Raw genomic sequence first — 23828 nt, 5'->3', positions numbered from 1 at the left:
AGAGCCACGAGGCATAAGAAGAACGAGGGTATAATATCATCATGAAGAAAATCACAATGAAAATGAATTATAAGACAAGGGGCATGGTTTTGTTTTAGTAAGCAAAATGTCATATGATTTGTTCTCCACATAAATTTTTTGACTTAAGCAAATGTAAGCTCCATAACTTCTTCCACCAAACACTTGTTAAAGAATTACTCGAAGAAGGAGCTTTATGTAGTAAGGAATTTGCTAACCAATAATCATGTTTAACGATAGATCATAACTGAAATATCAACTAATTGTGTTGGGATATGAATCATATCCAAATAGAATTGGGTGTACCTCCATGAACAGTTGGTGTAAAAGTGGATAATTTTAAGAGTAGTTGTAGAATGAGGTCCTTAACAAACTATATTTCTAAATTCTAACGAAGAATGGACTAAAAATGATATAGCCAAAGGATCCAAGACTTAGTTGAGCAAACTATGAAAAAGCCATTATAAAAAAGACCATACAAGAGTGGATCCCGATCAAATAAAATACTACTCTCCAAGTTAAAATTTGTAAAATATAATTTTTTTGAAAAATGTAATTTTTACTTAACTATCACTCAAATTCCATACACTAATATGAAATATGATAATTTGAGAACTAAAATGAAAAACTCAAGCTAAAAAAATGAGGAACTTTTATCGACACATACTTAAAAAGAAAAAAAAAATATATTATAAAAAAGTGGTGGTGGATTGCTGTTCTGCATTGCTAAAAAAAACTAGAGCAAAAAAAGATATTTTAAGTCTAGTCATTCACTTCATATATGGCCCCAGTACCACGTCATCATAAAACTAGACTCAGCAATTCTTTATTGAAAATTATCCGGCAAGAGCGAAACTCCTTTACCCTTCTCCAAACAAAATAAAAATAAAAACAAAAAAGTTTCAGTTTTTTTATTTATCAGCCCCCCCAAAACACCAACCCGAAATTTTAAAATTCCCACCAGAACCAGGAAAATCTCACCCTCCCCAAGAATCAGCGGGTGAAAACTCGCCACGTGTATAAACCCAAGGATCTACACCGCAGGTGACAGATGGCACGGGCAAAACATTGGGTAGCAAGGACATGCATGTGCACCGTCAGATGTTGCATCAACGGTGGAGAATCTGCCCGATTCGTGGACGGGCAGATCTGAACGCCTTTAAGAAGAGGTGGTGACCTTCTCTTTTGTAATTCGATCTCAGGAGGGTGCCTGAAACCCCCGTTTCTTCTCTCTCTCTCTTGTTGTTCTTGTGCTCTCTCTCTCTCTCAGTAGTCTTGCGATTTATATATATACACCTAAAACCCTCGCCGGCCACCGTGAATTTTTTTCCCGACTGATTATGAGTTGCCGCCGTTTCGGGTTCGGATCTCCGATCTGCGGTTAGCCGCGGGTCCGGAGGATCCGACCCGGACCGAAATGGCATCAGCCTTATCGGCGAGTCGAAGCGAACCTTCCTGGGGTGAGAACAAGGTTTATATGAGGAAATACACAACCGCTGCTGCTACTGGCTCTAAGAAAAACCCTCTTCTCAAGTTCAATCCTAACCCTAATCTGAGTGCCGTACGTCAGGCGTATGATTCGTCTCCGGCTCAGGCGTCGGGCGATTTTCCCTCGTCGAATCGGAAATTGATGAGCCTAAATGAGAAGAGGTCTTCGTCGTCATCTTCGCGTAGCTATGTGACTTTTAATCTCGCGTCGTGTTCGAGAAGAGATCTGAGGGAGCTTGGGAAGCGGCTGAGTTCAGAGCTTGAACAGGTCAGAGCCCTTATGGCTCGGATCGAGTCAGGAGATTTGAAATCGGGACCTGGGCATCATCATTTGTCGCAGTTTTCCACGAAGACGACTCGGCCGTCTCCCCTTCAGATGAATCATTTGGCGGAGTCGCCGAGAGCCGCTGGGGTGGAGAAAAGAACCCCTAAGGCCAACCAAAACTATCCTGACTCTAACTTTGTTACCGGAAAAAAGAAGAAAACGAAAGATACGAGTACGGTGGTGACGACAACTGCGGAGAAGATGGGTTCTGGTATGAAAAGGAGTAACCCTTACGGATCGGTTATGGAGGCGAAACGGCCGACATTGGACCCAATTGATGAGAGGCTTGCTTCGAGTATGATGAAGAGGTGTGGTCAGATCTTGACGAAGCTGATGAAGCATAAGTTCGGGTGGGTTTTCAATGCTCCAGTTGATGTGGTTGGGTTGAATCTCCACGATTACCACCAAATCGTCAAAAATCCAATGGATCTCGGAACTGTCAAGTCCAAGCTTGAGAAAAATCGGTACCGTTCACCAATCGATTTTGCTTCAGATGTGAGGCTTGCCTTTAACAATGCAATGCTTTATAATCCTAAAGGTTCTGACGTTCATGTCATGGCAGAGCAGCTCCTGCTGCGCTTTGATGAGATGTTTAATCCCGCTTACAAGAAGTATGAAAATGAGCGGCGCCGTACGCTTGGAGTTGGTGCTCAAAGCATTGCTCCCGAGAGTGCTACCAAGGACTTTGAGGCTAGGGTAATAGCGAAAAAGCCTGAAGCGGTGCGACCACAGCCCACATTTTCGAACTCACCACCACCAGTTCAAACTCAGTCCTTGACGAAGCCTTCAGTGCCTGCTACGCCTTCAATACCCACAATGTCAGCTCCCGTGACGAACCCCTCAGGGAGCACAAGACCCATGAAGCTACCCAAGCCAAAAGCGAAGGATCCCAACAAAAGGCAAATGAGTGATGAGGAGAAGGCTAAGTTGGGAGCCAATTTACAGAACCTTCCACAAGAGAAGATGGGTCAACTAGTTCAGATATTGAAGAAAAGGAGCGATCATTTGTCTCAAGATGGGGATGAGATTGAGCTTGATATCGAGGCTGTCGATACCGAGACCCTTTGGGAGCTTGATAGGTTTGTCAGCAATTACAAAAAGTTTGCTAGCAAAATTAAGCGGCAGTCGCTCATACAGACTCCTATTCCAGCTCCACAAAACAACAACCAGCAGGTAATTAAATATGTTACCTTTTGTTTCGCATGAGAGCTTGAATTTTCTTTTTCTTGATTTGGAGAAGTAATGTTTTCTGTTGTTGTGTACCACATTGTAGTCTTTGGTGACTGAGACTCCAGAGGCTGCTACAGTTAAAAGCAAGAAAATCGATACTGCTGAGGAGGATATTGACATCGGAGAGGATATTCCAATGGGAAATTTCCCACCTGTGGTTATTGAGAAGGACACTGCTGGTGGTGCCAGTAGTGGGTCTAGTAGTTCTGGTAGCTCAAGCTCTAGTAGTGATTCCTCCTCATCTAGCGGTACGAAGCCAGTCTCTTTGCATTTTTGTATCTATAATGGCAATGTAGTATCTGCTCTTCTGAAATTGATCATTTTATTGTTGCAGGTTCGGATTCAGGGAGTTCCTCTGGTAGTGAGTCAGAAGCGGATAGTGTTCAATCGCCATTTGTTGCATCAAAAGAAGCTCCAGCTCCCGACAGCTAACGTGAAAGCCCTGAAAGCGTTTTAGAACAGGTAGTGAGAACCCAAAGTCTTCATTTAGATTAGCAAAACGAAATCTGTGAGATTGGTTTAGTCTTTAGACAAGGATGTGGATGCTGGAAGAAAGGCTTGGGTTTGTGGCTTTTTTGTGTGGATTTGTTTGGTATTTGTTGCTTCTTTTTCTTTTATGGAACAGTGCAAGAGTGGATGAAGAATTGAAAGAGAGTGAGCAGTAGTGGTTGGCTTGGGCGGTTCCATTTGTACCTTGTGTAAAGAAAGAATGACCAGAACATAAATGCAACTGAGTTTTCTAGGGACCAGTAGATAGAAGAGGAAAAGAGATAGCTCTGCTAAAGTAGATAGGAGAGTTAGAAGTAGGGTTTTTTTTTTTTTTTTTGTAGTTTAATGGACTTTTTAACTTTGAGGAGAGAAGGGAGGAGAAGGAACAAAAACTTGGTTTGGGAAATTTTTTTTTGTATCATACTAAACACCACCACATGATTTTCAGAGTGGTCAAGCAGCACAGCAGAAAACATGTACAGAATGATTATGGGAAAAAAAAACGAAAGAGGTTTGGCTCTTTTTCTTTTTCTTTCTTGCTAATTGGCTCATTTATGCTTTTGATTCATTTCCTCTGGCAGCCCATTTTTTTCCCTTTTCTCCCAGCTTTTACTTTCTCGCTGCTTTTCCTTTCTTTAGGCTATTCCTCCCCATTTTGTCATTAAATTTTAATTTTCATGATAAAGAAAATGAGCCCGAGTCTGATGGGCCAGCGACCATCATCTAATGAATTACAAATTCGATGGTCTTTCAGTAAAAGCTTTAAATAATCCATTACGGATCACAAGTGCAGGAGGATGACATTGACAAGTTGACAACAACACATAATGTATAAATACTCTGTACAAAGTACAAAAGTAAAATTTCATACTAGGATCACAACTGTGGTATTCGCTAATTGTAATTGGTTCTCATTGCAGTTCTATTTACTGCATTTCATTATATATAATCTGCCACCATAACAGAAACTCCAGTCAGCTTCTCAAGTTAACAATCTCAGCTAACGTCTTAATCGGAAGTGGGTGTGGTTTCTTCTAGCGAACATAAACCCAAGTAAACAAGGAGAATGTCAAATTTACGCACATGTGGCATTGATTTTGACATTTCATGTTTAAAAGTGAGGCCTTAACAAGTAAAATTGTGTAAATTTGATTACTCAATCCTTATCTTTCTATGTACTTGGTTTTTGGCGAAATGCAAGCCATTGTGAATGGACGCGGCAGTTTGAAAATGGAAGCTGTTGCAAGATATCTAATTATTAAGTTAATGAAGAATCTTTATAACCATCGAATTAGAGGAAAATTCCAATCTTAAGCAACACGTTATTTCTTGTTTGGATTCATAAAGTTGATGCCACGAGTGAGTTGAATTGAAAGAATATGTATGGATAAGAGTAAGGTGTCGAGGCATAAACGACACAACATGAGGTGGACAAATCGAGGCCATTGAAAGCTTAAAAGACTTCTCCTAGTAATTAAGGCATATTATTTTATGTATGGGTCCTTTTCATGATGTCATTTCCTTGCGGGAAACTTCTTGGAAAAGGACTCGAAAATCAAAAGTGAAAAATTGTTTTAGGAATCATGAGATATATATCCCAATCCCACTATAAGTAAAGGTATCGTATTTTTAGTTTACACATACGTAAAGATGGGAAACTTGGTTAATAAGGACCTGGACTTGGACGACAATTCATGGCATGCAACTCCCTAGTCAAAGGAAGAGATAATTCCAGAGAGAACCAACGGTATGAAGGTAATTGAAGAAATAAGTTGTGTAAATACACTTAGTGGGAATTGGTTGGTCCGTATTATAATCATTGTACTCAAGTTACATTAAAAAGGTTTCGTCTTTTCACATGAGAAAGCATTTAATTTAACTGTACCAAATTTCAGTCACTTCAAGTCCTTGATATTTAAATAAGGAAAAAGTATTTTAAGTTTATTAAGCTAGGTTTCTCATCTTCTACAAAGACTATATGCTTCATTAAGAATCTACCCAACTATAACTTGTTACCTGCATCTGCTTGGCTTAACCTAGTGATATGCACAGTACAGTTTTTCTCATTAGCTTCCAGCTTGGAAAACGACAATTAGCCAAATGAAAGAAGAGAAAACTCTACTGGTGCACAAACCCAACCTTGGCTTGGTTAAAGACTGCAACCATATTTGTTGAGACCAAAGATATAGTAAAACGAGAAGCAACCAGGGAAAACTTTGGGTGGTTCTGATGTTTTGTCAAGTCTTTTCACTAATTTGGGGAGACAACGTCGACCTTAGTTTGGACATAAATAAGATTAACACGAACACAGAACTATATTCATCACAAAGGTAAATAACTTAGTTTTAGGTCCAGAAATTTTTACATGGTGTACAGAACTGGAAAAGTTGCACCCAAACGACAGATATTGACATTACAGAAAGCAGATATGTGCAAACTAATATGAAGAGTTGGATATTGCATAAACGTATATGTGCAAGCCAACTGAAAGTGATTTCTCACACTGATTTATTACCAAAGCAGATACCATAATACACCCAATTAAACACTACAAGGCAGTGTCCCTTCATAAGAAATTTATTATTAAGATGCAGTGCATTTCTTTTGAGTCGATGATATGAACAGTGACCCCATTAGGCAGCTACTGCTTCGTTGACTTGGGGAGTTGGTGTTCCCTTCGAGAGTGCATCCGCACAAGGGTTGTCAGATTGTGCAAAATTAGCACCACCACCACAGCCTCCACAGCCACCACTAGACACCATGCTTCCACATCCACCGGCACCACAACCTCCACAGCCACCACTCGACACCATGTTTCCACATCCGCCGGCACCACAACCTCCACAGCCATCACTCGACACCATGGCTCCACATCCCCCACATCCACCACCACAACCACTGCCACAGCCACCGCCACTCGACACCATGGCTCCACATCCGCCAGCACCACAACCCCCACATCCACTGCTGCCACAGCCACCACTTTTCACCATATTTTCACACTGTCCACCACTCCTCACCATGTTTCCACATCCACTGCCACATCCTGCCCCACAGCCTCCAATGGATAACTCGCCCTTTCTTGGCACCAATGCATCTCTTTCGGCCACAACCATGTTAAACTTAACTTCACTTGTTGCAGAAGGGATGGAGTCGGTTCCATTGGCCTCTTTGTTGGTATCATTACTAATTTCAGTTATGTTTTTAAGCTCCAAATTCTTAGCATTAACAGCAAAGCCATCATATCGTTCATTTACTGTATCTGAAAATATTGAAAATGATATGACGCTGGGGATTAACATCCATTCTTCCTTCACCTATTTGTTAGATTCCAAATGAAAATCATAGTTAGAACATGTGAAATCATCTAGTCAAAAAAGAGAGATCCAAGGACAATACCTTAACAAATCCAGATTTTAAGTTGAGCAGGGCCACTGCTTTGCCATAAGGATCTTCAGCAGAGAACTCAACTGCAGTTATGAAGTCTTTTTCATTTTTATGTTTCTCACAATGTTTAGGTTCGTAGTCTAGCTTTCTGCCGGGATAAAATTTCACCTGAAACATGAAGGTAAATTTGTCAACATTGATTTACTTAACTTGAACAAGCAATTTTGTTCTTTTGGCTTCTTGTTGCTGGAAGACTGTGCTTCGTATTCCAACAAGACTATCACAAAACCATCTCCAAATACAACCGAAAAACAATATTTATAAGATTTTTCAACATAGACTCTACAATCAAGCATGGTGATTTTGTGCTGGTTTAGGCCCCTCTCAAGTAAACAAACATCGTGTTTTTTTTTTTTTTAAGTTCTGTTTTTTTTTTCTACAAAGAAAACAGAAGTTTTAATTGGAGAAGCCATTATATAATTAAAAATAAGTATTGACTCTGAAGTAAATGTTAAAGAGCTTGGAACAATGAACAATCAAAAGACAAGTGAACTGGATGGTTGCCTACCATTTTATCACCCACAAGCTCAAAAATGCAGCAATCTCCACTGGACTTCTTACAAGGGTGTAGAGACCACTGACAATTCATCAAAGACCATCCAGTCCCAATAAATTCTGCAAGAGTATGCATTTCACCAGACTTCATCATTCCAATTACCTCCTTCCGAGCATAGCTGTTCTCCCTCGCCTTTGCCCTTTCAATATTCCTAAGATGTAATGCAAGACAATATATATAAATAAGTGGGAGTTTCATGATGCATCATAAACACAGACATAATACAAAAGAAGCATACATCGTTGCTAACAAACTTTGGTCACACTGAAGCAGAAGTTTCAAACCAGATTGAATGTAGTGCACAAACTTCTCAATCTCTTTTTAATTTTTTTTGAAAGGAACAAACTTCTCAATCTCAGGAATATGAATTTCCACAAATGATTGAAAGAGATTACTAACAGGTTCAGCTTATGCACTAATAACGCATCAATAGATCCCTTCTGCTTTACACGGTCTTGATCCTTTCAAAAAGAATATCTAAAAACTTAAAATATGTTGTACTACTATAAATGTGTATTCTTTGAAACTTCAAGGAAAATTATGCAGCCATAACAGTACAAGATTTTTTAGTTTGGCTTAATTGTTTGTGCATATGAGTAGCTAGCTAGTTGAACACTAATAGTTAATAAATTAAATGTTAGAAAACCCATATTAATTGCACACGTTAATAAGCTGCTGATAGAAAAGTCATTGAGCATTTGATGTGAAATATGATATACGTTATATGTTTTAACCGTGCATAGATCCAACAATATGGTCTTTGATAATCAAAGAGCTAATCGTACTATAGCAATCTTGTGATCCGACCTCAGACTACACCCAAAATGTGTGGCATGGAATACACTAATATACCTTAACATCTCTAATCAGATAACTACAAACAACTTATGAAACTAACATTTTTCATCACCTGCAAATGTATGTTTCCATAGTTAAAATTGTGACCAAACAGAAAAGTGAATGCATGCGATTACTAATTATGCAAATAAGTAGACCATTATGTATAGTGAAACTTCAAAACGTATCAAGTGATATGAATATGAACACAGCTATACCTGATTTGGAGATTGATGAGTTTAGTGCCGGTTTCATCAATGACATGGATTCTGCCCGTGGCATCTTTAGTCTTTCCAGAAATGGGGAAACAAGAATTTTTTAACAACTGTCGAGAATGAACCATTTCAAGCACGCATTGTGCAGGTGCTGGAACAGTAGATGAGACAGCAACTCGTAGACGAATTGGTTTTGAGCTCACATTTCCAGAACTTGGGACCAAGTCTAACCATTTTTCCACAGATAGGTTAGAAGCTGAGACAGAGAGGTCTTGAAGAGATAGTGAAGTAGTACCCAATGTCTTCAATGGCTTTGTTATTGGTAAGTTCGAAGGAGAACGAGACACAAGTTCAAAGAGAAGCTCTCCGTTAGGTTCACACTGGAAAGATGCAACCTGCTTCTCTTTGGCCTCTGACAAAATAGTCAGTTTTCGCTTGGCATCAAACAAAATATCAGGTTGTGTTTTACTAAATGTGACAAAGAGACTTCCTTTGTGCCCCTCTGGTAAGTTCTTAACTTCCACAAACTCCAAAACCACCTGAAAAGAGAAAGGACAATAAAGAAAATTGTTAGGACATTGAAAGCTTTCTTCCCTAGAATAGGCTCAGATCTTTTACCTCTTGTAAGTTAGTAACTCTTAAGAGGCTAAAAACAAATCAGAAGCTATGAGCAATGCATTACTCTCACCAAAATATAGAGATCAAAACCCAAGAATAGGGCCGAGGCATACCAACAAATTTATATCAATCAGTACTCCAGGTTGTACATGTCAGAGATACTAAAATTAAACTTCTGTAAATCATTTCTTCCAATGTATAAACGAGATCTAAGCCTTATGCCGAACATTCTACTTGGGGATGAACGGACGAGTAAATAAATAGGCATAAGCTAAGCTTAAGCTCTAAATTAAGACAGCTGAGTCACTCTATTGTGTTATCTTTCAAAAGCATGATAAGGTAGATATAGTAATAGTAAGCTTACCTCCACAAATTTCACCTCGGGTAGCTGAATTATTTTCTGACACTCATTTGTTTTAACTTTCTCTTTGTTGATCATGTTTGGTGAGCAAGGAGTGTTTGTAACAGGAGTTGGAGTACTGCCTCTATACATTGCCCCTGCCCTCCAATACCTTGTACCAAATGTCTCTTCCCACTGTTTGGTAGTGCTAGAAAACCCAACATCAAGCTTCGTTCCTTTAGTTCTGTCCGAGTCTGTGTCATCGTGCTCCAATACCTTTCCAAGTACTTCATTCAGGTCTTTAGAGTAAGATACAGGATGCAATTGATGGGAATGCCAGATAAGGTCAATATCGTAAGTTGGAACACAAAAGCGCTTCAAAGACTTCTCCTTGTTTCTCCTTATCAAATGCAAAAACCCTTTATATCTAGCCAGAGCTCCTTCAAGAAACAGGTCATTGTTCATATGGGGTCTAGACACCTGTCCAGAAAACAACATAACAAAAATTAATAGGATAGCTTCTCACTTCGTAATTGATGCACCACCATCGCATTGCTTACTTACATAAAGTCCTCAGAAGATGACCAAGAAACCATATTCAAACTATTTTCAATTAAGAGTAATAGAGTCTTCAAGATGATAATAATTTTGGAACAGCCATTCTTCATTACCTGGTAAAAGAAAGGAGTCTGCCTTTTAGCAGCTGAAACCAAATCATATTTGGTGCATTTCTCTAGTACATAAACTCTTTCAGAGATATCCTCGGACAATGCCAAGTTTAAGTCTAAGGTATAGGGCTCTTCAGGATAAAGACTTTTCCAAATTTCTTCAGTTTCCCTCTTACAGGATTTATCAACAGAGGATACAACATTGCAGTTGTCAAGGATCCTTCCATAAAGTTCCTCACAGTCAGACTTATACTGCACCTGAACAACCAAACCAAACCAAACCAAAAGCTTGAATATTGATAATTTCAATCCAACTAGACAAAGTTAATTGAAATTGAAAACCCAGAAAACCTACAGGATTGAGTCTGTGACAGTGCCAAATCCATTCACAATCAAGAGGAACAACCAAAGGTCCCTTAGAAACCGGTGCCTCAGAATGTTTCGCTAGCAAAGGAAGCCAACAAGCATTGTACCTGAATTTATCATTCTATTAAGCCAGACTTCAAAACGTAAATGCAATTCAACCTCAATAAAAAGGATCACCCACATAATCATTTTCAAAAACCTATAAACCCATAAGCCATAAAATGGATTCAGTACTAAACATACATGTCAGACAAAATTTTGTTTGAACGAACTGAAACAAACTTTTTTTCCCCAATTTTGATATCAATCACTCAACCAAAAGGGTCTACTTTACTAATACTAAGCTTAAGATTATGGTGCTGAACCCAATTTCGGTTTCCTTTAGTTAAACCAAATAACACCACACGAGAAAGTAGATTCTCCAAAAGAGGTCACACGTTGTTGTATAATTTATTTAACCCCAGAACATCTCAACTACATAATGCGTTAACCAAAACTTGACAATTATAAACAAAAAAAAGGAGAACACTAACCTATATATGGCTCTGTTCAGAACGGGGCCGTCATAGAGAGAGCGATTTCGATCAACAGCAGCTAGAAACTGAAGCTGGCGTTTGGCCACAGCAACAAGATCAACGCTTATTCCTATATTTTGTGCTTCAATCCACTCAAGCTCTTGTTCCATCGCCATAGTTACCTGCTATTGATTCTAAGAAAGTGATTATAGCACAACAAAAACACAAGGCTAATCAGAAGAAAGAAAAGATTGACAAGTCAAAGAATTGAGGTTTGAAGGTGAAGTTTATACACTACCTTACTTAACTGAACTTTCCTTGCAATGCATATTTCGTCATTTTCGATCAGATATTTATAGTAAAGTCTTCCTACGTGTTATTCGAAAGACCAGAATACCCCTATCGTAATATTGAGTGTATATACATGTCCTATTTTACCCTTGCATTATTATTATTATTATTATTATTATTATTATCCAATTAAATTATAATCAATGAGAAGAGAATTATGAAACCAGTCAATGGGGATATTTTGTACATCAACTTAAAAAAGAGTCCACTAACCTTTCGTTCCTCAGATTAGATTTTGATATTCTCAATGAAGAAAATAACAATAATAAAAAACAAAGGGTTTAAAAACGACATTGACTTCTATACAACATAGTATTTTGTGGACTTCCTTAATGTTTATTGTAAATTTTGTAATTTGATTTATTAGTAGTGTAAATGATCATGATACGTATGTCATATTTGGTAAGAAAGAAAGAAAAGTACAAGAAAATAAAATATACATAAGGCGTAGAAATTAAAATTGTGGTTGTGAAGCAGCTTTGATCAATTTTTGGAGCATCTTCCATGTTATAAAAAATATATAACTAAAAACAATTTTTCAACAACTAATAATAATAATAAGAACTAAAAGGGCAGGAGAGACATTAATAGACTTAGTTTTGATTACTCAAGTTTTTGTCTAACCCTTACACCTTAGAAAATTAAAAGAAAAAGAAATCTCAACACGATTTCCATCCATGCCAACTTCATGTCCTCAATTTCTGTACGAGTTAAAGTACAAGGAAGGGGGTTGCAGTACAACCACGAAAGATTTAGCCAAAAAAAACGACAACTTATTGGCAAGCATCAAACATGTGTAGTACACCAATCAAGGAAGGACTTTTCAGACATCAATACATTACTCTCTTAATCTTATCCTTTTTCTTTTTTTAAAAAATTATTTAAACTAAAGAGAAACGAAATCGTCACCCTTTTGTTGTTATTTCTCAATCAATGATTTCATTTATTTTTGAAATTGTGTATTTTAAAATTACTAACCGAATAAATAATAATTAATAATTATTACTTGGTTCAAAAATTATTTCGAATAATCTATATCCACAGGATCACGCCCAGAAAATAAATCAATTAGTAAAGAAATAATATGTACAAAAGGATTGACTTAAACCATGTAAGATTCCCTCTTGAATTATTGTCGCAATCTTGTTGTACTCTTCTTTATGAATTTGGTTTTGATAAAACACTGATTCTCTTGAAATCCTTTCAAAGAATAGCAAGTGCTCTCTTTCTCTCGAAGTGAGACTTTGACGAAATCTTCTCCCAAAGATCCTTAGAAACACGTTCACAAGAGATACCATTTGTTTATTAGGAACAAGATAGATATGTGGACAAATGCACTTATTACACACACAAATATTAAGGTGATCAACTTAATCTTTACAAAGAAACACTCCTAAAAAATAACAAATTTTTACAAAATACAAAATGGAGGATGTAATTTTTCCAAAGGTCTTGGCAATGTATTTATAGCTGAGAAAAACGTCTAAGGCTAGCTCTTCTGAAATCTTGCGATTAATACAAGGATATTTGCAAATTTCCTTGATTAAAAAAATCTGCCAGCCAGGTTGATTCTATTCCGACAAAACAGGAAATTACTGAGTCAACATGATCATCAATCTTAAATGACTGTAACGAATTTGGTCATTTTTTTTACCAAGTTCATTTTCGAACATTTCTTATCTAGAATAACTCAATCCCCAAAAATACTTAGTCAGAATAAACAAAATAAATTATCCTTATCACAATATGTTGTGAATAAACACACTTCAAGAACACGTTAGTTTAAGTAATAATGCGGAATAACACAAAATGACAATTTAGTAAAACCAGAAAAAATAACCAAATATGTAAACAAATGCTATAAGTCAATGTTGTAGCAATAAACACAGTGAACACCAGATTTAACGAGGTTCAATCACAAACAAGTTCTTGTTTGTGATCTAATCCTCGGGAGGAACCACCTTGTGACTAATCTTTATTTAAAATGTAGCTCAGAATTACAGAAGATGATACTCAAAGATCAAACTCAAAATGGTGTCACGCACTTACAAAATTTCCTCACTTAAGGGTACTGTGATCAGACACACACAGTCCCTGTACATCCCTCTGCACTCATTATTTTTTCTTCTCAAAATTCTCTCTCTACATCGTCACCTAAAACTGAGAATAAAGAACCTATATATAGACACATATATGGGCTCCAAGAGGTTGGGAAACACTAGCTAACTACCTAACTATCAAAACAGTTAAGTAAGTTAACAGACTATTCCAAGTGGCTAAATTCTAACACAATATAAGAGATTTGACTTTCCAATAGCTCTTGTTATCTATTTATAGCTGTTTGCACGTTGTGAAGAGACTCTCTTTAGTCTGGAGCAATAAATAAATGATTTACAAATTGTCTTTATAAGGAAACAATCTGTCAGTCTGTCTGATTTTGTTTCGAAAAATTAAACATCCGACTAGGCAGTTTCTATACCTGTGCAGAATTAATTCCAGATTCATTTGAAAAAATAAATCACATTCAGATCAAATAATATCTTGAGTATATGTAATTTAATTTACACGAAATTATCATGATAGAATCATATTTTCAAAAATTGTAATTTCTATTTTAGGAATCCTTTTAAGATATAAATAAAAATTAAAACTTTTGACAACTCAATGATGAGTCACATATATTTTACAGCATATACAATCTAGTTTTAATTCATAAAAATCATTAGTAAATAAAATAAATGGTCTATAAAAATATTTGTCAAACAAGGTTTTAACAATTTTTAATAATAAAACTCTAATTAGTAAACCATTAGTTTGAGACATAGCATAAAAGCCTCACCTAAGCCTTGATACTTGTTTTTGGTTTGAGTATTGTTAAGGGACACCAATGCCATATCAATACTTTACAAGAAACATAAAGAGCACCCTAACGAACCCAACACCCTATCTAATAACCAATATTGTTATTAGTGCAAATAAATATCACGCACATATTTGAAATTTAATTGAAATATGTAAATCCCACTACTAAATTGCACTAATGAAATATGTAAAAACCACTACTAAATTGCACTAATGATGATATGACCCATATTAGGGTGTGGTGTTGGACACCCTAGAACACCTTGTAGCAATGCTCATACTTTATAGCATTTGGTGCTTTGATAAAAGTCATCCCCTGGAGTCAGAGCTATAGCTTTGTGGCCATAAAATGTGTGTAGTAAATGTAAAAATGGTAACAAACTAAAAGTACAACTATATTACAAAACAGAGAAAAAAAATCCCATTCCCATGTTACAAAATTGGCACCAAAATTTCTCCTGATTATTCCTCCTAGTTAAGAGCTAAGGAAACTCAGCATGCTACAGATAAGCATATGATTCTTTGGTTCTGTGAAGCTCAAAGATTCAGAAATCCTAACTCTTTTTGGGAATCGTTGGAGCTTTTAAGATGAAATTATGGGCAGCACAGCACCTTATAACTCTTCTGACTTTCCATCGTCTTCTGTTTGAGGCTTTTGAACTGTGCCCTGTTCCAAATATTCCTCTTCAATAGTTTCTTTGAGGATGAAGAGTCTTTGTATAACTACAGGGTCAATCAGCTGCTTGGCTTCCCTAATATCAGTCTCCTCCTTGTTGAGATGGTATGCGTCGAGCATGATCTTAATCCACTTGAGTAGCTCTTTTGGAGTACTGCATATATCAGTTATTTATTAGTTTTGAGCAAAAGAAAATTTGGTTTGGCTACCATTTAAAAGATAATGTAATAGTTTGAATGAGAAAAATTCTCTTACGAGTATAAAGCTTTAGGATGTTTGGCTTCGTGTTCGTCTCCTGGGGAGAATGATGTTGCCAAGGCTGAGAATCGCTCTTCAGGATCAGCTATGTTTAGCAAATATTTGAGAAGCTTTATTTCTTTTGGTGCAATGCTCCTGAGACTGCTCTTTGTGGCTTTGTACAGACGATACATTATGTCTTTGACCTGGATTTAAACATGTAAGCTTAAAGGAAGCAAGAGCAAAAAAAAAAAAAAATCATAAAGGCATACCATATGATGCAGCAAAGTCAAATCCCTAAAACTAATGCAGCAAAGGCATACCCCTCTTTTGGAGTTGAGAGATACAGTTCCGTCTAATCTTACATTCCAAACATGAACTTAATGTAAATGTTACGAAGCTACATACAGAGGACGAAAGATTATATCTATATGAGGCAGTATTTAAAGCCTGAAAGATTTTCCTATTTGATTTTGCACTATAAAACCTAATCAATTAGCATTTCACTTTCTAGAATTTCACCTACATGATTTTATACCCTTTATGTATAATGCATATGAGATATGAGTGCAACTTAAAAAAATGTAAACAAATGCAACTAATTTGAAACTATCATAAAATGCACTTCAAATGTCCAAGTTAACTTCAGAAGAAAATTTGTTGAGATGCTGATAAACACCTGTAAGATCAACACAGGTCCAGTGTAATAATCAATGGTTTAAAATGGATGTTCTGAATATAAGGTGCAAACCATACTTCATTCTTCATGGTTGGGGACTCCTTAGCCGATGCCCAGGCAGCGTTTATCAATAAGATCAATGAAGAATCAAGTTGCTTTGCCTTAGCAAGGCTGTTTATCTTCTCACATGCCTCGTCCACTGACGGAGAGTTTAAGATATCATCAAATTTGGCCTGAGCAGAATCCAGTGAGTCCACAATTTCCAATGTGTTATCATAAGCACTGACAGCAGACAAGCATCTAGCCCCCAGCCGAGACATCTCTGTAGAATAAAAAGATAATTGTGCAAAAGAAAAGAAGCCTTAAGCAAGCTACATGTAGATAGATCTTATTTCGTGAAATGGGGTATAATTTATACAAAGTCATCCAAATGTATAAACTTTAACTCAATGGTCCTTGTTGATGATGAGTACACAATCTATCAGTTATGCTGAACGAATTATGCCAATCTATCATTAATGGTAAAACCTTAAGCTGAAAAAGCAAAAATTGAACGTGATTCAAACACTTACCATCACGATCCTCCAAACCTTCAAAGGTCTCAGAAAGTAGGGTGAGGTAACGAAAAAACTCTTCACTGAAATCTTTAGGCCGCCTTGTAACAATTGCGTTAATGTCTGTTGGATTGTCCTGTATCTCCTTAAGAAGTTCAGCGTTCCTTTCCATTTCTTCATCAATCTGCAATGCTCATTCCTGATCAAACACAAATAGGAAAGACTCTAAACTCAAAGTATCTCAGTATATGCAGTTCTTTGCCCTCTGTATAGATATTATCTTACTGAATGAAGTAGACTAAAAAAGATCAAAACGTTCAATCTTATCTCCTATTACTACGGCACCGGGTAAACTAAATCTCCCAATCCCGAAAAATCATAATAATAAAATTAGTAATATTATCTAATGAAAGTGACATATTCCTTAACTCACACAAAATCAAAAAATGAAAAAGAAAACAATATTCAAAATGTAAATATTAATTTTCTCCTTCACTCAGTTATTTCAGCAACCAGATGAAATGCAGGTACGAGAATCAAATCAACAGAGCATACACACTCAGCCTTACCTTCTTCACCTTTTGCCCCAATGAAATCAATTTTTGTTTCATGGTTGGATCACTCTCCGCATCTGCACGTCTTCTACAACGATTGTAGAAGCTCTCTCTATATTTGTTCCACTCCTCCCTAAACACCAAATACTTTCTCCATTCTTTTGTCTTAGGCTTCTCATATAGAAACACATCAATCATCTTATCACAAAATTGAGTAATAGTGTAACCCTCAGCAACTTCAACCTGTACTTCTTCTTCCACTTGTGCACTGGCCATTTTGCTTGCTTCAGGCCCTGAAAGAGACTTTCTTCTTAGGTTTCCTCAAGTCCCATCAAAATGATTACAGAATAGTAATAAAACGGCAAAGCAGTAAAAACTTTGGTGTTTTGGTTTATAGTATTAAAAACCCACCTCAAATAACTCAGTTGCTTAGAATTCGAAGGTTATAAAAGGTTCATACAATAAACCAAGAAAGAAAAATAGAAACCCCCCCCCAAAAAAAAACAATTGGCCAAAAAGTAGAACTAAGACCATGAAAATGAAAATTCTCACTCACTGATTGTGGAGCTGAAGAGGGCAGTGTGGCTTTTAATGTTAAAGTCTTTCCTTTTCCATTGGTGCTTAGTGGAAGGCGGGAAAAGAGAAGCAGAGGACATGGTGGGGATTGTAAGTGTCGTTGGAGAGAGATTTTTCACCATGGGAGAGAAGAAGAGGTTGGTGAGAACTGAGTATTTGGCTACGGAGTTGGAAAGATCCATTGCCATGAAACTGCTCATGGTGTTAGGCAGCGTGCTTCAGTTCAGAACGCAAAGAGAATAGAGAAGAGCAGAGCAGCAAAAGATGCGCTTAAGAACGGATAAAGTGGAAACGCGACGTCGTACAAGTTCTAATAATACTTAACAAAACGACAATTTGGGGATTAGAACGACAGTTTTCAATTTCATCGAGGGGTATTTGGAGTTTGATGTAATTAGTAGGAATATTTGTTAAATAGTTAAATTATAATTATATAACTTAAGGTAATTAAGAAGTCTTAATTATACTTAGAGTAATGATATGCGTACCCAAAATATACACAACAAAATATTACACATAGTGATGTGACAGTTTAGCCTAGCCAATCACATTTATTAAAATTTGAATCCACTAATTTAAAAACAGTAACACGTCACTATATATAATATTTGAGTTAATATTTTAAGTATAATTACTCTTATACTTGTTTGTAAAAGATGTTGCTTCATTGACATTCTTAGTCTCAAACCACATTTTGAGGTTGCTTTTACTTTGTAGTAAAGGTTGTTGCCCACTTGACAAATATCACGCGACAATGTTCATATATATAAAAAAATATTAACAAACAAATTAAATTAACAGCTAAAATGACTGTTGGGTTGTTCTTTTTTTTCTAAAAGAACAATATATAAATACTTATTAATTTTATTTATTTTTCATACATTTTCATATATTCTTTTACAAAATTCTTAATATCACAAAAAAAAATTTCTTATTAAATGGATTTCAAAATTCTTAATATTCTCCATACACAAACCCCAAAATCCAATTTTACAATATTTTCAAGTTAATCAAAACTTATCAAATTCTCCCTATACCAAATTTTTAATATTCTCAAGTCAACCAAAATTTTCAAAATTATCTCATGTCCTCCTTCCCTTACTTAAATTTTGGCTCTTTTGAGACGCCCCAACATGCTTCATTCTTCACACTAGGAAATTCACTATCATATGTCTTTCATACGCCTTCCCCACACTAACCCGAAATGATTTCAAGAAATTATAGGCCAAGTATGTAAAAGTCTAGTAATGATTTAAATCTTGAAACATCATCTACATCTATCTCTAAAACTCAATCTGCACATGGTGATGAATGGTTGGAAAATGTGGTTCTACACAACGAAATGGAACCAAGCCAAAATGGTAAAATCAAATGGAGCAAGGAAGCAATTAGACTCTTGATAAGTATATGGCTTAATACATCTAAGGATGTCATTGTGGGGAATGACCAAACTTCTACAAATTTTTTGGATCAGATCAAAGAATACTTCAACACCAACCAGAAATGTAAGCAAACAAGAACTGGAAAGCAATTCAAAGATCATTGGAACAAGATGAATCAATAGGTGTCGCGTCTCAATGGGTATTATAAATGAGTACAACAAGCATGTTACAGTCGTTGGTCTGGTGAGTAAATTCTTGAGAATGTACATCAAATGTATAAATATGAAAATAAAAACTCAAATTTTCTGCTTGTAGACTATTGGAGATTGCTAAAGAAAGAGTTGAAATGGAATACAGTGTCCAGTTGCATGGAAAGGCCAATTCACATGAGGTGATCATGGCATGCCAACAATCACGCTCGTAGTAGTTGCATGACAAGACCTTTGGATTTGGCATGCATTTTTTGGTGTTTCGAGATCCAATAATGTTTTCAACGTGTTAAATTAATCCTCATTATTCACTGACATCTTACAAGGGCAAGCTCTTAAAGTTGAGTTTACGATAAATGACACAGAATACAACAAGATGTACAATCTAGCATATGGTATCTATCCAAAGTCGGGTATATTTGTTAAAACTATCCCATTGCCTCAAGGAGAATAAAAGAAAATTATTTGCTTGATGCCAAGAAGTGGTACACAAAGATGTTGAGCGAGCATTCAGAGTACTTCAATCTCATTTTTCCATTGTACGAGGACCGACACATTTTTGGAAAAGAGGTGCTCTCAAATATATTATGTATGCATGCATCATATTGTACAACATTATTGTTGAGGATGAAAGAGATGTATATGAGGGTTTGTTTTAATTATGATGAAGGTGTTGGAGAATAGGCTTAATCAACCTTGGTTTTGTATTACAACTCAAAGCATAAAAAACAAGTAATCTAACTCTATAGGTAGATAAGGAATGAGATTGAGATTCACAAGCATTGATCCTTCATACAAGTCAAGCTTTCTTGACGAAGATCTTGGAGAAAACTAGTAATCTGGAAAGCTAGAGAGAGAGAGAGAGAGAGAGGGATGAGTGATCAAGTCACCAATAAACTCAAATGAACCCTTCAAATAGTATATGAACCTCATTAGACTCAACAAATGAGATTAGAGCATTTTAATTTGAATTTTGAAGCCAAAACACATCACTATACAGACACATATGGACGACCCAAGCGATGTGTCGCCTAGTGTAGAGTCCAAGAACTTTACTTAGCTAAGATAGATAGTAGTACGATAGTATTTATAGCATTATCTTTGTTACTTTGGATTTTTGGTTCAGACCGGGAGTTATTTGGACACTCATAGTAGTACTTATAGATTTTCTAAGTTTAACCTATAGTTTAAGAATATTAAGTATAACCTAAGGTTTGATTAATGTTACTGATATTAAGGATTATATTATTATATTATAAGGTTTAGACATCAACCAATAGGATTTTAAGCACATGTTTTGAATGGTAATTAAGGATTAAGTATTTTTGAGGATTAAATTAAATAAGGGTAAAAGTTTGAATGTATAGGGTCAGTCAGCAGCTTTGAGCACGTTGAGGGCTTAGTCAAGGCTGTTTACTCCATTCAAACTCAGCTAAAAATGTGTAAATTCGTGTTTAAATATTCAGCGTATGCCGATATATTGCAGCTATAGGGGGCGATATATCGCAGCACGTAGATACGGAAAACACGAATCGATGCACGGTCGCCTCGGGAACAAAGGTCCAGGCGATATATCGCCTATAGGGGGCGATATATCGCCTCCACCAGCATGAATTCAAATACTTTTGAATTCCTTTCCCTTCAGCCATTCAAACTCCTTCAACAGTCCAGCATCTTCTGAACGAGTCTTCAGCCTTTGCTGAACAATTATTGAAATGATTTTCACCTAAAAAGCCATTATTTTTATTCAAGTAAAATCAAGATATTTTCATTCCCAAACTCTATAAATAGGACCTAGTACCCAGCCATTATTCACCATTTGCTCTAAGTTCAGAGGCTGCTAGTGTTAAGTGAGTGTGAGAGTGTAAACACTTGGTTTGGGGAAAAACTATAAGCTTAAACATCATAAGCTTATCAAACACTTTGGGAAGTGAGTTCTATAGTATTTCGGTGAAGGTTAGAGTGATCTTGCAATCTTTGAGGTAAACCCAAAACTCTAGTTCCTTTCTGTATTTTATGTTATTTCTTTTCTCAAAACCTTCTACTCAGTCCCCTAACCTTATTCTTATTTTGGTTAGGGAATCCAAGCTCTTAAGCATATAAGTTGGTAAGTATGTTTTTATGGTTTAGTCTTTCCATCTCTTTCATTTCATCTCCTCTCTTTAGACTCACTCTTTCTTATGGTTTTAGGAGTGTTCCAAAAGTCCCAACTCAGTCCATAATCTCGGTAATTTTGGTAAGGAAAATAGGCTAGAATTAATATGTTATGTGCTTATGTTATCTATATGCTTTATGTTATTAATGTGTTATGATATGTATATGTGTATGTTTGTAGGCTTGGGCATATGACCCATATGGCTAACAAGACCCCAAATGGGTTATGGGCATATGACCTACTTAGCTAGTAGGACCCCACTAATCCCATGGGCATATGCTTGTTTAGTCTATGGGACCCCAAGTAATAATGGCCATTATAATAAGTGTATTATGTGTTATGATATGTCTTTACGTTATTATGAAATTATGTTTATGTTTATGACTATGTGTTAGATTTTCCTTGCTGGGCATTAGGCTCATTCCTTTCTGTTTATGTGCAGGAAATAAGCTTTAGAGGCGGAAAGATTCGTGACGCTTAGAGGATGTGTATCGATGGTGAATGGAGTCAAGGGGCCGAGCGTTATTCGATTCGAGGATGTAGTCTTATTTATGTTTTTATGGTTTTTAAATGTATTTTTCCGCATTTTCTATGTAACCCTTTTTACTTTAAGTTATTTTTTTGTTTTAAAGACAATGAGTACCCATATCCTACTTATTTTATGAAAGTAACCTTTGTTTCCACAAGTTTCAATAAAATTATGGTATTTCCGCAAAAATGTAAGTTTTATGTATAGATTCGTTAATGGTCCAAGTAGTCTAGATTAGTGGGTCGTTACAGTTGGTATCAGAGAAAAATGGTTCTTTTGCATGAAGTTCTCCTCGATACACACTCAAAGCTCCGAATCGGACCGCCAAGTAAGTGTTTAAGTTACAAGTTACAAGTTACTTTGTCTATGTGTATAGCTAACGACTTTAGTGTTTATGTTTCAGTTAAGAATGAATGGAGCTTTAAGCAATGAGGATATCCGAGCCATTAAGGCTTTAAAAAGAATAAGGGAGCCAAGAAACACCGTAGGAGCACTAGAAAAGATCACTCGAAGATTGATCTTGTTCCACAAAGAGATAGGTCACCTTCAAGAGTCTAAGCAAATCATGATGAGAGCTGCAGAACAATATGTCCTAGTAATTAGGCTTTTAAAAGATTTTCCTTCAGCAATTTTAACTTTAGAAGAAATATGGGAGAATATAAATAATGATGATGACTTACAAGCAGCCCTAAGATATTATTCTCTCATACTTAAGTTCACCTATGATTTAGAGTTTCAATTCACTAATGAGCAACAACATAGGATCTTCTTGAATCTTCCCCGAGGAAATTTTGAGGCTCAAGACAATGATGATTATAAGGAGATAGATAATGATATGCTAGATGAAGGATCGGATGTAGAAGATCCTGATTTTTAGAATAGCTAGTTTTTCATTGTTTGCTTTGTTTATTTCTTTATTTTATGATTGTAATAAGTGAAAATCTTTTTCCAAATTAATTTCATGTTATTTTATCATGTATGAGTTTGATTTTATTTTCGCAATCATAATAAGTAATAAATAAAATGAATATTGACCAAATTCAGTGAGGGTGGATACAAATCAATGAACCAAGTTTCCTTATTGAGAGTTAGGGGGCCTTAGTAGTGGGAACGATTTTACTGATCCCAGCCCTCCCTCAATATGGTTAACTTTGGAACAAAGATAAGTTTCGAGCCTGAGAATTAAGTCATATAGGATGATTAGAAACACACCTAGAAAATAAAGATGACTTGTTTTTCTAAGTATAGAAACCCACTCTAATAATAAATAAAGACCTATATAATTTTTCATAAGAAGTCATAATAAATAGGTCCGAGATATGTTTGTTTTAGAATAAGTTTTTGCCTTAGAGCCTATTAGGGTAAGTTCTAACAAGTTCTCGACTGTTAGAAATTTTGGTGAAGATGTCGCTCCGAAGATCTGCACGCACCAACGGAAACGCCTCCAACGTTGATTCCAACGACCAATGATGCCCTCCAGTTCGCAGAAGAGGAGTGCGTGCTACTACTAGCCGCAACGCGCCGACACCGTCAGCTGACAACACCGCGGAAATCGCTAGACGGCGACAACAAGTTGAGGAACTCTTGCAGCAACAACGTCAACAGGCGCAGACTCAGCCTCAGCCTCCGCCGCAACCGCAGCCGTAGCTACAACAAATGGCCCTAGCACCCCAACAAGTTGGTCCATATGGGGGATGCCCAGTGACGAACTACGCGCCACATCCAGTACCGAATATGGAGTCAGTGTATGAAAGGTTCCGCAAGCAGCACGCTCCAAACTTCGAAGGGACTATAGACCCCTTTGAGGCAGAAGAGTGGCTAAGGAATGTAAAACCAATTCTTACGCACATGAACCTCAGTAATACGGACCGCATATCCTGCGTCTCGTCATTACTCAGGAAGGATGCCAGAATATGGTGGGACTTCGTTCAGCAGACTAACGATGTCACCAC

At 36.6% G+C, this 23828-nt stretch overlaps 3 protein-coding genes across 4 annotated transcripts; 1 reads left to right on the top strand and 2 right to left on the bottom strand.

The window, feature by feature from the left end:
- Positions 1-1029: 1029 nt before the first annotated feature.
- On the top strand, positions 1030-4082 carry LOC133806804 (transcription factor GTE2-like). The gene is made up of 3 exons (XM_062244894.1): positions 1030-3004; positions 3105-3309; positions 3396-4082. Exons 1-3 carry the CDS (start codon positions 1436-1438, stop codon positions 3491-3493), a joined length of 1872 nt encoding a protein of 623 aa, XP_062100878.1. The 5' UTR covers positions 1030-1435; the 3' UTR covers positions 3494-4082.
- A 1786-nt stretch (positions 4083-5868) lies between these two features.
- LOC133806790 (glycine-rich domain-containing protein 1) lies at positions 5869-11477 on the bottom strand. 2 transcript variants are annotated; one of them, XM_062244887.1, is made up of 9 exons: positions 11411-11477; positions 11131-11306; positions 10587-10704; positions 10235-10489; positions 9588-10043; positions 8609-9144; positions 7506-7704; positions 6950-7105; positions 5869-6867 (listed from the first exon to the last, which is right to left on the bottom strand). In XM_062244887.1, exons 2-9 carry the CDS (start codon positions 11286-11288, stop codon positions 6184-6186), a joined length of 2562 nt encoding a protein of 853 aa, XP_062100871.1. In that variant the 5' UTR covers positions 11289-11306; positions 11411-11477; the 3' UTR covers positions 5869-6183. The 2 variants fall into 2 exon arrangements, with proteins under 2 accessions (XP_062100871.1, XP_062100865.1); XM_062244881.1 differs by lacking the exon at positions 11411-11477 and having other exon boundaries at positions 11131-11354.
- Positions 11478-14588: 3111 nt separating this feature from the next.
- LOC133806782 (uncharacterized protein At4g37920) lies at positions 14589-17864 on the bottom strand. Its single transcript, XM_062244873.1, has 6 exons — positions 17582-17864; positions 17041-17318; positions 16490-16655; positions 15995-16239; positions 15257-15444; positions 14589-15155 (listed from the first exon to the last, which is right to left on the bottom strand). The coding sequence occupies exons 1-6, from the start codon at positions 17799-17801 to the stop codon at positions 14939-14941; spliced, it is 1314 nt and encodes a 437-aa protein (XP_062100857.1). The 5' UTR covers positions 17802-17864; the 3' UTR covers positions 14589-14938.
- Positions 17865-23828: the final 5964 nt, after the last annotated feature.

Source organism: Humulus lupulus, chromosome 1 (assembly GCF_963169125.1).
Source record: "Humulus lupulus chromosome 1, drHumLupu1.1, whole genome shotgun sequence".
Lineage (NCBI taxonomy): Eukaryota > Viridiplantae > Streptophyta > Magnoliopsida > Rosales > Cannabaceae > Humulus > Humulus lupulus.
This window is presented reverse-complemented; position numbering and strand designations above follow the sequence as displayed.

Bases quoted from the DNA above. Each gene is read 5' to 3' on its own strand.
- LOC133806804 (XM_062244894.1), top strand. From the start codon at position 1,436: ATGGCATCAGCCTTATCGGCGAGTCGAAGCGAACCTTCCTGGGGTGAG. The intron at 3,005-3,104 runs GTAATTAAATAT...ACCACATTGTAG, and splicing joins CACAAAACAACAACCAGCAG to TCTTTGGTGACTGAGACTCC. The intron at 3,310-3,395 runs GTACGAAGCCAG...TTATTGTTGCAG, and splicing joins TGATTCCTCCTCATCTAGCG to GTTCGGATTCAGGGAGTTCC.
- LOC133806790 (XM_062244887.1), bottom strand. From the start codon at position 11,288: ATGGCGATGGAACAAGAGCTTGAGTGGATTGAAGCACAAAATATAGGA. The intron at 10,705-11,130 runs GTTAGTGTTCTC...TGATAAATTCAG, and splicing joins CTGAACAGAGCCATATATAG to GTACAATGCTTGTTGGCTTC. The intron at 6,868-6,949 runs GTATTGTCCTTG...TCTAACAAATAG, and splicing joins TAAAATCTGGATTTGTTAAG to GTGAAGGAAGAATGGATGTT.
- LOC133806782 (XM_062244873.1), bottom strand. From the start codon at position 17,801: ATGAGCAGTTTCATGGCAATGGATCTTTCCAACTCCGTAGCCAAATAC. The intron at 16,656-17,040 runs GTAAGGCTGAGT...TGAGCATTGCAG, and splicing joins TGGGGCAAAAGGTGAAGAAG to ATTGATGAAGAAATGGAAAG. The intron at 15,156-15,256 runs GTAAGAGAATTT...TGATATATGCAG, and splicing joins CATCCTAAAGCTTTATACTC to TACTCCAAAAGAGCTACTCA.